Consider the following 16192-nt stretch of genomic DNA (forward strand, 5'->3'; position numbering starts at 1 on the left):
TACTGTATGTGTGTGTGTGTGTGTGTGTGATAATATATATATTATCTTGAATTATGTGCAGTTATTTTGTAACTTAATCCCCAAACCAAATCCCCTCTTAATCTGATCAATCAAAGATACATTTGATCCATAAAGATTTACATTTATGGCATTTACCAGACGCCCTTATCCAGAGCGCCTTACAATCAGTAGTTACAGGGACAGTCCCACTGGAGATCTCAATGGTAGTAAGTGAGGTTTGAACCTGGAACTTTGTGGGTGTCTGGTTCATAGATGGGTGTGTTACCTACTACAGTAAATTGAATAATCAGGACAACAACTGTCCATGATAGTGCTGGATAACTGATGCATCATTTCATACAAACACATGAAAACATGTGCAGATTCATGCATTTACATTACAGCACATGCACACAAACACTAAGTAAAAGTAAATGTGTGCATGGTTTTGTACTTGATTGATTGATAAAACCCTTGTTGCAACAAACCATGTCAAAAGTACTGAAACAACCCAACCATACATATACACAGCACAGCATAAACCACATTGGGGTGTGGACAGGTCAGGAAGATAGGGGAAAAGGTCAGAAACAAAAGCAGGGTACTCCAATGGGGAGTACATTGTGAGATCCGTAAAAAAGCATGCATGCTTTAATACATATATAAATGGAAGATAAGAAACAATAACGGCAGTTGCATTAATAACGGATATGTCACTGGCATTAGGTACCAAATTACAGCTGCAAATGTGTTGCAAATGCAGAATTCACAGACGTGGTGGTTGTGGAGGGAGAGGGAGTCGGCGTAATTGTGTTCGTTGCATGATGGATTGTGGTGAATCGGGGGGGGGGGGAATTGGATTAGGAGCGACCCGTTCTGGGAAGCAGCTCTCTGCCTGCACGGTGGAGGCTGATGGAAGAGATCGGATCCGGATCTGACCAGCATCTCACCTGTTCTTGTTGTTGTCAGGTCAGTCATTTACATTTACAGCATTTATCAGACGCCCTTATCCAGAGCGTGCCCCCAGTCCCCCCCTGGAGACACTCAGGGTTAAGTGTCTTGCTCATGGACACAATGGTAGTAAGTGGGAGTTGAACCCGGGTCTCCTGGTTAACAGGTGAGTGTGTTACCCGCTGTCACGTTCCTAAGTCTAGGGGTCTCAGAAATGCAACAAGGCTGTGGAGAGGAGGAGGTCCACTGTTACACACTCACCAGCAAACAAAGCGTACAAACAGTGCTTTCATTCACAGTGAGCTAACAGGTACGATAAACAGCGGACTCAGGACAGCTAACCAACATCAAAACAGCCTAAAGGAAGGGACGGGATAACAGGGATCTCAAAACGCGCACAAGTCAACAAAAAGGGCACATAACAGGCTAACAGCTAACAGGCTAACAACAAAGGGATCTATCACACAAAGCAACAAGACACACAAATAAGATCCCCAACAGAGCTCCATGCAGATCTCCGTGGACCCTGGGGACCTCCCGAAAGCATAAGGGCCTAGAAGACCCTGGGGACCTCCCGAACACAATCCGAAGTCTCTTTAAATAGGTGGAGGTGACCAATGGCAGATGGAGCTGGTAGGCCTCAACTCCTCCCACGAAGTCAACCTAAAAGGGACAGGACGCAAAAAACACAGCCAGACACACAGAACACGTGGGAGCGTACGTCCAGGGACCTAACACCGCTAGGCCACTACCACCCTACTCGGGGAGAAACGAGTGCTGGCATAGGCAGGTTAACTCACTGTCCCTTACTGTACAGATTCCTGCTCCCTACAGTAAGTAATATTGTGGGGATCATATTAAAATACCACTTGCAACTTACATCCATGAGCAGGAAGTCCTGCCCTCCCCTACCCTCAACTCCTTTCTGTCCCTGCAGCAGAAATTCCAGCCAAAGCCTCGTCTCCAGTTAATCCCCTCAACCGCAGCAAGGCGTGGTCCGCATTTATGAACCGAGTCTCGGGGCTCAGAAGTCTGAGTGACAAGACTCGTTTTACGGTGAGGAAATCGGTGTAAAATGTGTGCGTGGGTGTTAGGGTGCAACACGATGCCTTGCTTTAACTGTCTGTCAAGTGGCTCACACACACACACACACACACACACAGGCCTTGGTGTCTGCGTCCTCACAGTCAACCCAGAGCATGATGGGATAAATAGAAAGTGAAGTGTGTGTGTGTGTATACCGCCTTCAGCCTGGCATGCTCCACACGGCACCCTGACGAGCTCGGAGCTGACACCGCCACAGACCTGGAAACGACGGGAAAAAAACTGTCCCATGTGGGACGACTTTCTAAATTTAACTGTTAAAACCAGGCCGGTTACATAAAGCAGGCGAGACGTCCGTCTCTCGCTCGGTTCAAGAACCTGCAGGAAAAACACGGGTTCACGGGGGTCACAGACGTGTTGTCTGGCGACAGGGGGTCCTGCCGCATTTGAGCTGTGGGGAGGACGTGGCTTCGGGGGACAGTTTGGCATGATGTCATGGGGGACAGAAATGTGAGTCACTGATGTGTTTTCAGACTTTTCGGTGTGTGTGTGTATGTCAGGGAGAGAGAGCGAGAGAAAGAGAGTGAGAGAGAGAGAGAGAGAGAGAGCGAGATGACAGACCCGAGTCCTCTCTGATGATCCTTTGTGCCCAGAACGTCTCCGTCCCCCATCCCCACCCTCAGCCAGAGCACGTGGCTCCGGCAGGAATTGAATTATCCCGCATTATGCCGCGATCCCCCGCTGCAGTGGGCTGAAGTTGGCATGGAGCGCAGAGCCGTGTGCAGGACCGTAGCGTAGCACACTGGAGCCACACCTGACCACTGTCCACAGGTGAGGACGACTCCTTCTGACCTTTTATCAAGCAGAGCCTGCAATTCCTGAGGTGTGTCTTCCTCTCTCCCCCCTCATCCTCTCCCTACTGTAGCAACCGCCGACTGTCTGCTCTTCCCCAGGTCCCCGACTCAGCTGGAGACCCCCGGCTTGACCCAGATCGCTGATTAACACTAATTGATTGATCAGCGTCGGCATCCATTGATTTGTGCCAATTATCTGTCCTTGTTTGTGGACTTGAATGGCCAATTTGATTTCAATGTCTGTGTCACAACATGACTTGATTATTTTGTCTGATCTTGGGGATAATTTGAGCAAAACTTAACTCTGGTGATACAGAAATATATTATTGATCTGCTTTGATCATATAACAATATACTGAAGTTGTTGTTTTTTTTTTTTTTTAGTATTGTAATAATGTAGAAATAGTACATTTCCCCCATTATCTTAAAGGACTAAGAGGTTTGTGCTTGTGATGCCTAGGTGACCCTAGGCTGCCAGGTGCCACCCATTCACACGTGTGCTGGGTCCTAATCACCCACAGGTGATGCCTGTCAAGTAGGGGAGATTAGTTATAGTAGTTATGATATTAGTTAGATATGCTGGTCTCTCCTGCACCATCCAGGACGTTTATTGTTTTTATGTCACGTTGAGTATTTGTGTTTACTTGGTATTAAATATTCAGTTTGTTCATTAAGTCGTGCATCTGTGCCTCGTCCCTTCACCTGCTGAGTATGACAGTGATAATATTCTGCTTTTTACATTTAGAAATGGTCTTTTGAAGGATTGTCTATACCTATAACTATATAACTATAACAACTATACCTAAAATATATTGGTCTCATAAAAAATCCAACAGAATCTTCACTGTTGTCAGGATTGACGACACCTGGACTCATCACCTGTGCCTAATCCGGTTAAAAACCGGGGATTTCCGCCTCGGGAGCGGCGACTTTTTAGTGAACTCTTTTGTGAACTTTTGGTGAATGTGTGTATTTTGAGTTCTGACATTCGCCACACACCTGCAGGATTGTTTATGTTGATCCCCTTTATTTCCCTTTTCGGCCACCATGCTGGTGTTTATTTGTGTTTATTTATCATTTCCCGAATGTCCCGCCTCTGCGCTTCCCTCCCCCGTCAGCTCGTAGTCGTGACAACTGTTGTGGGTAGCGTATTCTACTCGGTGTTTAACACCGCTCGTAATTTGCATTTACTTGTACTGTGGTGTGTGTTACTCGTCTTTGAGCAGCTTCCTGCTCTCCCGTCAGCTGTGGATCTCATGATATGAAGGTTCTGGTAAGAAGCCCCTTTTACCACTGCAGCGATGTGTAAACTGACCTTATAATCTATTGACACAACTGTAGTGTGATGAGCTCGGGGCTGTGGCACACCCATCTTTTGTGTGTGTGTGTGTGTGTGTGTGTGTGTGTGTGTCAGGGAGACAGAGAGAGACACATTATGGACGTTGGCGAGGCCAGACTGGGCCAGCGACCCTGCTGTTTGTGCCAAACGGTGTCGGCCTGTCAGTGGAGCTCCCAGCACCGCGCTCAGATGGGAGATTAGCCTAATGCTGCATGAATGAGCAGTGCGAGAAGAGAGCATCCTAGTGTCCGGCTTCATATTTTATAATGAATCTATTTATAACTCCATCATGATGGTCCTTCACACGTTTCCCTTTCCATTTCCCAAAACTTATATTTATAATTGATTAGATATATATTTTAGTAAACAGAAGAGATCTCAGGTGTTAGATGTTTTTATCTCTTTTGTTCCACCTCATTATGGAGTTTGATTTGACTTAATGGGACAAATTCGCCTAAATCATGTCGTATGATTGCAGTAATCTAATTTATGTGAACCTCATGTTGGGTAAGATACGATGACTGCCCAGATGGCCCAGCCTGCAGCCTGCTGTTGCCCTCGCTGGGAGACCCAACTGTACTGCATGCGCCTTTATTCTGTTCTGCACTGTACTCAAAACTGACCACCCTGTGGTGGGAACGGAGAAGGTTTTTTATCGCAATAATCATGTGACAAGTCTGCATGGTTTCACACAAGAACCGAAATAAAACGTTTTTGTTTTTTGCAGACGATGCACGACTATTGTCCATTTTTTCCTTCCAGGCCAACAATGCAAAATGTTAATGATAAAATGATGACACAGTGTACTGATACAGAATGTCTTATTGTTATCTGTAAAATAAGGCAAAAGCATCAGCTCACAGCCATGTGATGTCCGAGATGGCTGCAACTAAAATTTCATAATCTTCAAGCTCTGCAATAAGTTTTCCTGGGTCTTTCTCTTGTCCTCCTGCCTGATTCTTTGTGTAGTGATTGTCCCATATTTACATTAGAATTGATATTTTCCAGAGCACTAAACACCCTGAGACCTGTTGCACCGAGTAAAATATGTTCCCCAGTGCAGTACAGATGCGCCGAACCGAGTCCAAGTGTGAATATGAACTCTTAAAAACCCAGGAAGTGTCTGCGCCTGATCCGGTGAATAATCCTTTTTTCCCCCTCTCAGACACCGAGGGAGCCACATCGACTATGAGCACAGGCGGGAATGTGCGGACGGTGTCCCCGGCCGGCTCCGGCATCCCTCTGCCAAACAACATGGCCGCCTTCTCCAAACTGGAGTCCAGACACCTGAGCAGCAACCTCCCCGTCCACAGGGCCAGCTCCTTCTCTGCCTCCACCTCCTCCATTCCCTCCATTCCCTCCATTCCCACCTCCCCGCTTGCCAGGGAGTTTGGGATCAAGGGAGCCCTAAAGAGGAGGGGGGTTCTGGGGCCGCAGTTCTCACCAACCAGGGTCACGTTCTCCCCGGAAAGGAGCTCGGGCACCCGTTCAGCCTACAGCAGCCCCCAGGTGCCCAAAAAGTTGCTGTCGTACTCCAAGGACACGCTGGACCTCCACAACAGACCACAGCCCGAGCCCTGGAGGGATCTGGGGAGAAACGGGAACTGGAAGTCCGGCCATCCAAACTCTAAAAGCCTTGACAACACAGACGTTCAGGCTCCCTCACACAACCATCACAGGCCCAGCAACGGGAACCTGCTCTGGCATGGACCTGCTGCCAACCGGAGGCTGAGAGCTGCCACGGAGCAGGACCAGTGGAGCACTGGAGGAGAACTGTCCTCCATCAAGACCAAGAACCAGGCTGGCCGAGCAGGCAGGGAGGTGCCTCGCATGGCGGCTGTGGCTCCTTTCCGCTTCAGGTGGGTGCTGTTGCAGACTATCATACACCAAGCGACATACAATCAGTAGTTACAGAGACAGTCCCCCGGAGACACTCGGCCCAGGAAGTGGGCTTTGAACCTGGGACTACCACCCCAGCAGATACGAACACCTTAGTCAAGAAGGCAGAGAAATGATGTGTCCAAATCATGCAGTGTATATTAATTAAAGTTATTACTTGTTGTGAGCTAACATTTTTATATAAAAATATCGACTCTGTTATCCGCTGAGGTTATAGTCCAGCTAGAAGTGTGAGGTAATGGTGCACGTTTGTGAACAGCTCCATCTGGCCTCGTTCATGGCGTGCGGCACAGTAAACCCTGAGCCGTGTCCAGCCGCTGTGTGTTGCTTCAGGTTGCAGATCCAGGAGGACGTGGACGGCTCTTCGCTGGAGGACGTCAGCGACTGCTCCTCTGACTCCATGGAGGTGTGCTGCGAGGACCTGGGTACGAGTGAGATATGAAGACAAATATATTTCACATTTCTCCAACTTTTCAGAGTGGTGAGGGACATTCCGGAAGAGACGTTATCTGTGCAACCGGATAGGAAATTCAGAAATACTGCATAATAATAATAATAATGCGATTAAATGAAAGGAAATAACGTTCCGTCTCGTTTTCATCAAATGAAAATGAAGAGACATTTTCGTATATTTTTTTTTTTTTTGTAAATTCAAGTCCAGTTATAACTGGACCTTAATGAAATGAAATTGGGATAAATCTCTCCATTCCTCGTCCTTGACTGTGCACGGCTATTCAGCTTCTCCCATTTCCTGCGCGCAGGAACTGAACTACGGTACAATTAGAAGGTTCCAGGAACTGGTTTTATTTTCGCCCACAGCTTCCTTTAGATGTTCGCCTAGTTTGTCCACTTTTTCATCCATCATCTTGAGCTGACGAGCTTATTTCAGAGCTCATAACTTTTTAGGGAGGTATGTTAGTAAAGAAGTAGTTACAAGTGCAGGGCACTGAGGAGATTTACGGCTCAAACGTTTCAGCACATCCTGCCAAGTTGAGTCTAATTCTGCTTCAGCTTTGGCGACGCGGAGACAGACATGTCTTCCTCACGCTGAGTGTCCAAGCGGCCAGAACCAGACCTTCGTCTGGCAGGGGATTAGAACAGATGCTGTGGCTGCTGATTTATTCTCTCCCCGTTCCATCCCGGTGCACATTTCCGAGACGCAGGCAATCGTTTACTGGAGCAGAAACGGACGTTTCAGACGGGGCAGTGGTGGCCTAGCGGGTAAGGAAACAGAAGGCTGCCGGTTCGAATTCCAAACCGCCAAGGTTCCGCTGAGGTCCCCTTGATCAAGGCACCGACCCCACAAACTGCTCCCCGGGCGCCTGTCATGGCCGCCCACTGCTCCCTCAGGGGACGGGTTAAATGCTGAGGACACATTTCACTGGGTGCTGTGCTGTGGTGTGTCCAATCGAAGTCTGTCAGCGTGTTTCATTAAAATACAGCAGTTTTAGTATATAAAGACTTATAAAGTCAAACTTTATGTCTCCCTCTAAGCTTGGCTCCCTGAGTTAAAAATGTTGCACGCATGTCACTTCTGACAGCGTCACACTCACCGGAATGTGAGGTTCATGAAATTTATTTTCTGCCTGTTCTTCCCTACCAGCTGTAAATCTTGGCCCGAGCCATCGGGTCCGGGCTCAAATTCTAACTCTTTATTCTGGTCACGTCTGTTCAAGCTTGCGCGGTAAATGATCAGTCCGCAAACACGAGCTTCTGGTCTATCGTACCTATCCCTTCCGTGTGATTCGCTGCTTGTAAGTTTGTTTCAGTGATTGGTAAAAGTCTTTTGCATGATGGAAATTAGTTTTATTAATGAAATGTTCATTTGATTTGCAGTTCTTGGCCACCATTGTCAGGTAATGATCGTGAGGAAGATGTAAAATTGCTCTGGAAATGATATTTTAAACTCGCAGATTTTAGTCTTGCGCGCATTAGCATGCAAAGAAAGCTGGGCTTTTACAAAGCTGTACTTGTCGGCCTGGATCCTGTTGGGTTCGGGCCAGGTTGGGCCCAAGATTACAACTCTGCTGACCATGCACTTTCATTTCCTCTGCAGATACAGGGACAGCTTACATGCCACCTTTGTGGTTTCCTCTTATAATTTTAAGGCACCAAAAAATATGAATAATTCATACTGTTCTTAGTTGTAGAATATCACCCGTCGGCATCTCCTTCATTGACCACATTGTGATTTTCCTGGTTTATATATAATCAATATATTGTATAGCATAGTGTTTCTCCAAACCTGGTCCTGGTAAGCAAGCATAATATAATATAATATAATATAATATAATATAATATAATATAATATAATATAATATAATATAGGAGATGTAAAAAGCTGCCCTTGCTTGTGGTGTGACAGTGATGGTGATGATTCTCTTGCTGCTCTGCAGGGTTCTGACATCATCAGCCTGCCTTGAGCTTTGATGCATGTGACTCTTCGGCCAACAGGAAAACCAAAACACACATCTAGGGGCGAGTCCATGCAGATTCTTTTCAGTCATTAGTTAATTCGTTGCATAAGGACTTTTTTTTGCACATTTGATTACTTTGTGAGGCCTACATGAAGGAGTCTATAAAAAGGTTTAGCGGCTGAGCCTGGTATAGCTATTAGCACAGCCTGCATTTGCCTACCAAGCTTGTGTGAGTCAGACTTGGATAAAAATCTTAGTGAAAAGCAGATGGAGAACACGGTTCTGCCATTGTGGGGAGTGGCCGCTCCCCTGCTAATGGTGCAAAACCTTTAACCGCGCAAGAAACATTACCCATGTTACTCTTTCTTACAACTTCCTGTTCTGTGAGTGTTTGTGCAGACTCGGGCTGAGGCAGCAGCAGACACTGAGCCTGTTGTTTCATTTTAAAAGCTGAATGTGGCATCGCACGCGCACTCTCTGTATCCCTGCAAGATGCAGAAAATAAAAAACGGCTGAGAAGTAGACTCCCAGAGAGCGTCTGGACCGAATGAAGGAGGTGTGGAGGTCCAAATGGGACAGATGCAGAGTTTCAGAGGCCTGAAATCTGACACGACGACTCATCTTGACCTCCTGACACGGGGCCCGGTCCCCTTCCCAGAGGGCCAACTCAAGGGGTCGGCTACGACCTGTCGCTGCGCATTAGCCCGTTATTGATTCACGGCGTCCTTCTTGCGATGTGAGCAAATTACACCGAACGGGAGCAGAGCAGCTTTCGCCTCCGTCCCCCGTTTACTGCTTTCTGGCCGACTGAACGCAGCAGGAGGCGACTAACGCGCAACACGTGTGTATGTGCGCCCGCGTGCTTTCCAACATGCTCCACAGGCCCGGGGCTGGTGTTCCACCATGGCACATAAAGACGAGCTCGCAGAAGGACGCAGATGTGTGCACATGTCACAGAGTAGCGGGGACGCGGGGGGACGCAGGCAGCTGCAGACAGCTGCGCCGCTGCCGACATGTAAGGGGAAACTCCGGCCGTCTTCCCGAGGGAAAGGGTGCCGGTCTTTTACTCCATTGGCGCTGCCGACCACGGCAATCTGCTTCTCCGAACATCCCTTCCAGGGTCCGAACGCATAACAAGCTGCTTTTTACAGTTTATTTGACGGTCTTTTTACGGTGCCGGTGCTAAGGCTCAGTTCAGGTTCAGTGCCCGGTGTCCTGTGAAACCGCCCAAGTGCGTAGGGGCTTTGTCCTCAAGGCTGAAGAGCACCGCTGGGCACCATTGTGGCGAACTGGCCACCTGCATGGTCGAGACCGAGCTCAGTCAGCCTCGGGCTCCTCAGCTGGGGTCTGTACGACTGGGTGAAAAAAGAGGGCAGCAGATAAGGAAGCGCAGCAGCCCCTGTCACGTGTCGGGATGTAGGCAGCGCAGTTTCCATGGTGCAAAGCGCCCCTGAGAGAGGTGTGTGTGGAATATTATGAAAGATGCTTCCGTTAGGGGCCGTCTCAAAAGTGCAACCCTGCGCATGATGCTGCTGACGGAAGGAGAACAATGAACGGGTTCATTTAACATGTTGCACGTGAAGACATTGTTTTTCATCTATTAAAAAGGACAAAACATAACAATGCATTGAATGCAAGTTGAATTTCTGGCTGTGGGAAATTGTTGCAAAAGATTTAAACTAAGAGGTTATATTTCATTGTCAAAATCTGCTGCACTTCACACCAAGATAAAAATTGCGAAAGGCATTTTACTACATTAGGTTTATTTTTCGTTTTATATTGTTATAAATGTCCATCAAAGCAGCATTATGGATATTTGAATGTGAGGCTCTGTCTCGGTGCTTTGTGTGGACATGTTCTTATTGATTCGTTTTGTGCAGCTCCACTCCCCGAGCAAGGTCACCAGGCCCACGGTACGTAACCGAATGCATAATGAGCGCGTGGCGCCCTGGACGCCGGGGGGGCGGGGGAGAACAAAGGAGGCGGACGGCGGCCGTGCGAAAATAACACCGCTCCCTCTCCTGCCGCCCTGGCAGGCCTGCAATTTATCATCGGCCCCTTAACGCCTCGCACGTTCTGCTGAGGCGCCGTAAAGCGCCGTTGAGCGCTACAGGGGAGGACGGGAGAAGGGTAGGGAGGAAGGGGGCGGGGCCTCGCTGTCATTCGTCGGCAGGGAGGGGAGAAGCGGAGAGAGGGAGTCCGGGCAGAGAAGCAGCTGCGGCAGCAGGGCTCTGGCAGGAAGCGAGAGGGAGGAGGAGGAGAGGAGAGGAGAGGAGAGGAGGAGGAGAAGACGGTCGTTCTCTTTCTCTCTCCCTGCTGCTTTCTCGGGGAGAGGGAGTCGCGGTGCCTGTTGGTTTTCCTCCCCTCTCTCTCGCTTTTTATTCCGCTGCTTTTATAAATGGGATGCTGGGAGATGGCGTGAAAGGCAGAGAGGCAGATGTCAATCCTGAGGGACCGGACGGCACCAAGATGTACGGCCAAGGCGAAGCCAAAGGGGTGGGCATGGCTGCCAAAAGGGGCAAGTCTGGGCTGCCACAGAGTGCCCCGCGTGGCGAGCTGAAGGTGTACCGCGCCGGCAGCGGCGAGGGCCGCCTGCCGGTGCCCTCCAACCTCCGGAAGCAGCGCTCCCTCACCAACCTGGCCGTGCTGACCGACGCCGAGAAGAAGATGCACCTGTACGAGCCCAAGTGGTGCGACGACATGGACAAACCCCGCGCCGGGAGCCTGAAGACGGGGAAGCCCAAGGGCCCCGGCGGTGGATCCGGAAGCGGGAATGGCGGCGGCACGCCGCTGTCCCGGAATCTCTCCAAGTCGGAGCACTCGCTCTTCCAGGGCAAACCCAAGCCCTTCAGTGCCCTCGCCGCACCCACCGTGCCCGGCAAGGGCCAGAGCCGCATCCCCCGCGGGCCCTACGCCGAGGTCAAGCCGCTCAGCAAGTCCTCAGACGACGGCAAATCAGACGACGACATCTTGTCCAGCAAGGCCAAGGCCGCCGGCAACACCGCGGGCCCCGAGGGGAAGGGTCCGGCCGAGGAAGGGGGAGACAAGCCATTCCTGAAGGTGGACCCCGAGCTGGTGGTCACAGTGCTGGGTGACCTGGAGCAGTTGCTCTTCAGCCAGATGTTGGGTGAGTAGGGACTCGGCCCCTTTCCCTCCGAAAGCTTGCGGCATGGCCGCCCGGCGCCTCCGTCTTCCCCTCCTGCCCGGTCCCTCGGTCATGTGGCGCAGACACACCTGCACGGATGCGGCGCTGCCGACCCATTTTAACCAGGGAAAGGGGACGCGAGCGGCGGGCCGTCTCCCCGCTTTCTTTGTGTGTCCTTGAGGGTCGCGGCCGCTGCCGCTTCATTGTGAAAACCGCTGGTTTTTGCGCCGAGCCTTGCGCTCGGCTTTTGTTTCCTCTCTCCGCAAGTGGCGCGTGTTCGAGTTACCGTCGGCGAGGAGCCTGGACGCTCGCCCGCGCCGCGCCGGCCCACTGAGCTGATTTTTATTCTTGCCGGTACACGGCGGCGGTGGACGTAACGCAGCAGCGCCATGTTGAACCCTCGGCCCGAATGCAGTATTTAGCCACCTGATGCCCCCTCGCGTGGTGGCTGACAGATGGTCCCCCCCCCATTAAACTGGAATGGGGGAAGCAAATTTGAACTCGGGACGCACTTGTATGCATGTTGCTGAGCCGCGAGGCAGGTTAGAAACCTTCACTGCCAATTCTCTGTCAGTCTGACGCCGACCAGGCCTCTCGCTGTCGGCTTTAGCTGCGCCGTTATTGGATTTTTTTCCAATGCAGCATCGCATTATGCGTACCGAGGAGTGCAGCACGTCTCCCATTGTCTCCTAATTAATGGAAGGGGGCCAGAAGGACTGGCATTTACGTTCTTCCGACCCACGTACCCTTTTTCTTCTCTCCCGGCTTCCACAATTGAACGTGCTCGTTTGCTGCAGGAGAAATGGCCCTCGATTTAAATGCGCTTTAAACATCTCCTGCTTAAATGGACAATTCCGGATGCCAGCCAGGATTATTTTGGTCCTCGGATATTTCTGGGCCACAGCAGTCACATGGCCCAGGTAAATGAGGGTGTGATTGGACGGAGGAGTGAGGGTCGGCTCAGGTCTAATGAGATCCAGGCCCATTTATATGGGGTGGGCTCTGCCTGGCAACCTTCTTCTTGCTTTCCCGTCCAGGCCCCGTCTTTACTATGCCATGCTTTGCGTCTTTTCTATTTACCCGTCTCTCCACGTGGGAATAACGCCACGACATGAATATTTATATATGGTCACTTTGCATAAATTATCCAACTGCAGGATCTGAGACATTTTAATGAGCATGAAAAAATCAGTGCATGTCTGTGCCTATTTATATGCAAAACTGGGCGTGTTGAAGTCAAATGGAAAACGACCCTTTAACGTGATGGAACAGTCAGGTTCCAGAGCTGGGGGGAGTGGAGTTAAAAAAATCAGGTGCTTGAGAGATATGAGAATTGAACAGTTGAAAGGACGTCCAAACCCAAGACGTTTTAAATCTCCTGGAGACATGTGGGGAATCCACGTGAATCGTTGGGTCCACGGTTGAATATTCTGACCTTAATTCCACAGGATGTGTTGACGCAAATCCAGAAGAGCCAACTAGTCAAAGCACAAAGTGCCTCCTGTCCAGACGGGAGAATGTGATAGATATATTGGCACACAATGATCTGAAGAACGTTGCCAACTCAGCCAAGGAATGTCGAAGGAATTGCTGAAGACTGGTCCTCAGTCCAGCAGGGAACATTTAGGCTGACCTAAAGGTGGGCTTTGTTCTTGAGGTTCCCGCAAAACAGAGGTGGAGTTTTCATGGACAGAAGATTGTAAATCTGGAGCAGCGTTATAACCGACCTCAGCACTCAACTGGATCGTTTTCTGGCTCTATTTGGACCTGACATGTGAATTTTCCCCCCAAAATAAGCATCAGTGGCCTGTAGACTAATACATCACACAGCATCTGCATAACTAGCACTTACATAACTGACTGGCATAAAGGCGCAAATGTGAGGGATCGAGTTGAGGGCGACTGCCTCATAAAATTCGAGAGCGTGATGGATTGAGGAGGCTGGATGTAGTTATTCCAATTATGTCCGTACTAATAAGGAAAATCTGCCTTAATTAATGATATTCACGGTTTCTCCAACCATCTCAATTTTAATTACCAGATTCAGATTTTACCTCACTTAACCATACATGTGCATTCATTAGTTTCTTTTATTAGTGTGTGTGTGTGTGTGTGTGTGTGAAAATCTGAATCTCACATGTTCTTTCTTAATTTGGACGTGAATGGGGCTTCGGGTGATTAAGATTCTTCGTAATGAAACCATGAATATTCATATTGTGCTAAACCACGCCCCCCCCCCCCATTGTTTAAGGGCAACATCAGGACGTGGGTTCTGCAATTTTCATCCGCACTCCACATAACAGCCTATTGAGGCCGTGTAATGTAAGCATCTATTTGTGGAGGTTATCATAATGGCCGTATTTGTCCGACTGACCACGGGGGGCTGCGTTATGCAGCATCTGTTCACCATGGGTTGGAGTTAAAACGCCCGGTTGTTTCAGCCCACATACTGCCTCTATTGTCCAACACAGCTGACGTGCCTCCGGCCCGCGTCCTTCCGGCGGAGATGGTCGGCCGTATCTGCATGGTGAGCAGGAAAAATTCGGCAGGCACGAGGTTGGGAAAGGAAGGGAATTTGCCAGAGAATCTGACAGGGAAAAGCCACGTGCTTACTGAAAATCTCCCGAAAACCACCATGAATTAGCATTTTTTAAGGAGTTCGGAGAGAAATGGGTTGGAACTGCTGCAGAAGAAAAGGAAGCCTGGGGAATTCAAGAATGATGTGTGCGGGACCCATCGTGGAGCTTGTGGAGGAGGACGCGTCCTGCCGAGCACTTTAATTCCTACTTGCATGACCTGTCCGCCCAGTTGTGTTAAACTACATATCAGTACACGCGTGTGTATGTGTGTGGGTTTCCAAATTTGACAGTTCGTGCACGACATCCCAAATCAAGGACAGTTTTATAATATTTCCTAAAAAAAATGGCAGCATCCTTGCGTCCGATCACTGGAATTCTGTGTTCATGTTGAACATTTACACAATTTGTTGACTGGGAAAGACTGTAAGACGAAGGATCTGATGACTTTCAGGTCTTCTGCTGGTTTCATTGTGTAGAGAAGTTCTGATCGTGACCCGTTGGGAGTCCTCAGTTGTCTCACCCCACATGTTAATTACAGGAGGCAACAGCAGCACGGCATTGATTGGCCACGGGGGGTGATGTGCAGGAAAGCACTTCTTACACGGGGGTGGGCAAGGGATTATGGGATAGAGCAGGAGGCGGGTTTGCTTTCTCTGGCTTTTTGTCATTTGAATCCCTTGCTTTTTCCCCCGCAGTGGGTTAACGTCATTGTTATGTTTGAAAAAGGGTTCCAGAACATTTCAAGGTTTTAACGATATTCGTATTTATCACGTATTTAAAATGAACATTCAACAGTTACTATTTTAGAAAAAGTTTATAAAAAATACATAATAATACTAGACCGGATTCTCGCTGAATTTTTACAAATTATGAAACTAATAGTTTCAGTTCATTTAAATGTGTTGTTGAGAAAAAGGGAATAATAGAGATGATGTCTAGACTGAATTTACGTCAAAGAAAAAGGCACAGTGCAAATGGAATAAAACACAACACAAAAACATGACAAGGGACATTGGGGACAAATAAAATAGTGCAGGTCGAAACAAACCAGACAAAACGGGCAGACAAGTAGCAGCAATGAGTGTATGTGGTGTATGATACGCTATGGCAATAATGGTAGTGGTGGTGATATGAAATTATATGATGACCATAACATAGCAAAATCGTCTCGTGTGTTAAGTGGCTTTTCAGAGCAGGTCCTGAGAACAGCGAAGTGTAAATGAGTTATTGTTCTGATGAAAAGGCTTCGATCGGCCTGAACTGGTGCCGCCGCGCTCCCTCCGGCGGGCGGCCTGCGCCGGTGCGCCCCGCTGGGCGCTGCCCTCCACAGACAGACACATTAACTGCCCCCGCCGCGGCACTCTCCCTGTTGCCATGGCGAGGCGGCCGGCTTCATCTGTCTTCCTGACGGCCGCATGCGAGCCGCCGTTCCCACCAGCCCAGCACCTGCCGTCCCGCCCTCGGCCATCCCGCCATCTCCGGCCAGCATTTACACTTCTCAGCGCCACGCAACTGTTGGATGGTGTGATGTAAATGTCAGAGCGTCTTTCACGAGAAAGGTTCAGGCTTCAGGTTTAATATTATTCATTTTCGCACGTCATGGTTCATCAATATGAACCTGCAGATGAGTGAGCGGTTTTTAACACCTCTGCCAATGAGGAATAATGCATTTAAAACAGAAGCACAAGACACAGAGGCAGAATTCAAGGATCCTTTCATCCGGGTGAAATGAAGTTTGACGAATTAACAAATGCTGCGGTATTACAATTTTACCAAAACAAGGAGGTGACTAGAGGTCTGAAAATTCAATGCGACACTGACGCATGCCAGGGATAATATCCATAATTCCTCAAAATGAAAGTGACTTATTGGATGGACATGTAGCTTTTATATCTCCAAAAGATATTATTTCAAAAGATATGATGCGCATAATTTAAAATAATGAAAATGAGTTGTGAAAAGAG

The 16192-nt window shown here is 49.0% G+C and overlaps 2 protein-coding genes across 3 annotated transcripts in view; both read left to right on the plus strand.

Moving 5' to 3' along the window:
• Positions 1–2638: 2638 nt before the first annotated feature.
• On the plus strand, positions 2639–6483 carry LOC114801034 (uncharacterized). Its single transcript, XM_028998980.1, has 3 exons — positions 2639–2826; positions 5354–6047; positions 6402–6483. Exons 2-3 carry the CDS (start codon positions 5377–5379, stop codon positions 6481–6483), a joined length of 753 nt encoding a protein of 250 aa, XP_028854813.1. The 5' UTR covers positions 2639–2826; positions 5354–5376.
• Positions 6484–10749: 4266 nt separating this feature from the next.
• Positions 10750–16192, plus strand: part of nav1b (neuron navigator 1b) — a 39783-nt gene continuing 34340 nt past the window's right edge. For both annotated transcript variants that reach the window (XM_028997439.1, XM_028997440.1), the window contains exon 1: positions 10750–11631. In XM_028997439.1, the coding sequence (XP_028853272.1) occupies positions 10908–11631 (724 nt within the window). In that variant the 5' untranslated portion in view covers positions 10750–10907. The remainder of the gene's footprint in view (positions 11632–16192) is intronic.

The sequence above is a fragment of the Denticeps clupeoides genome, chromosome 12 (genome assembly GCF_900700375.1).
Source record: "Denticeps clupeoides chromosome 12, fDenClu1.1, whole genome shotgun sequence".
Lineage (NCBI taxonomy): Eukaryota > Metazoa > Chordata > Actinopteri > Clupeiformes > Denticipitidae > Denticeps > Denticeps clupeoides.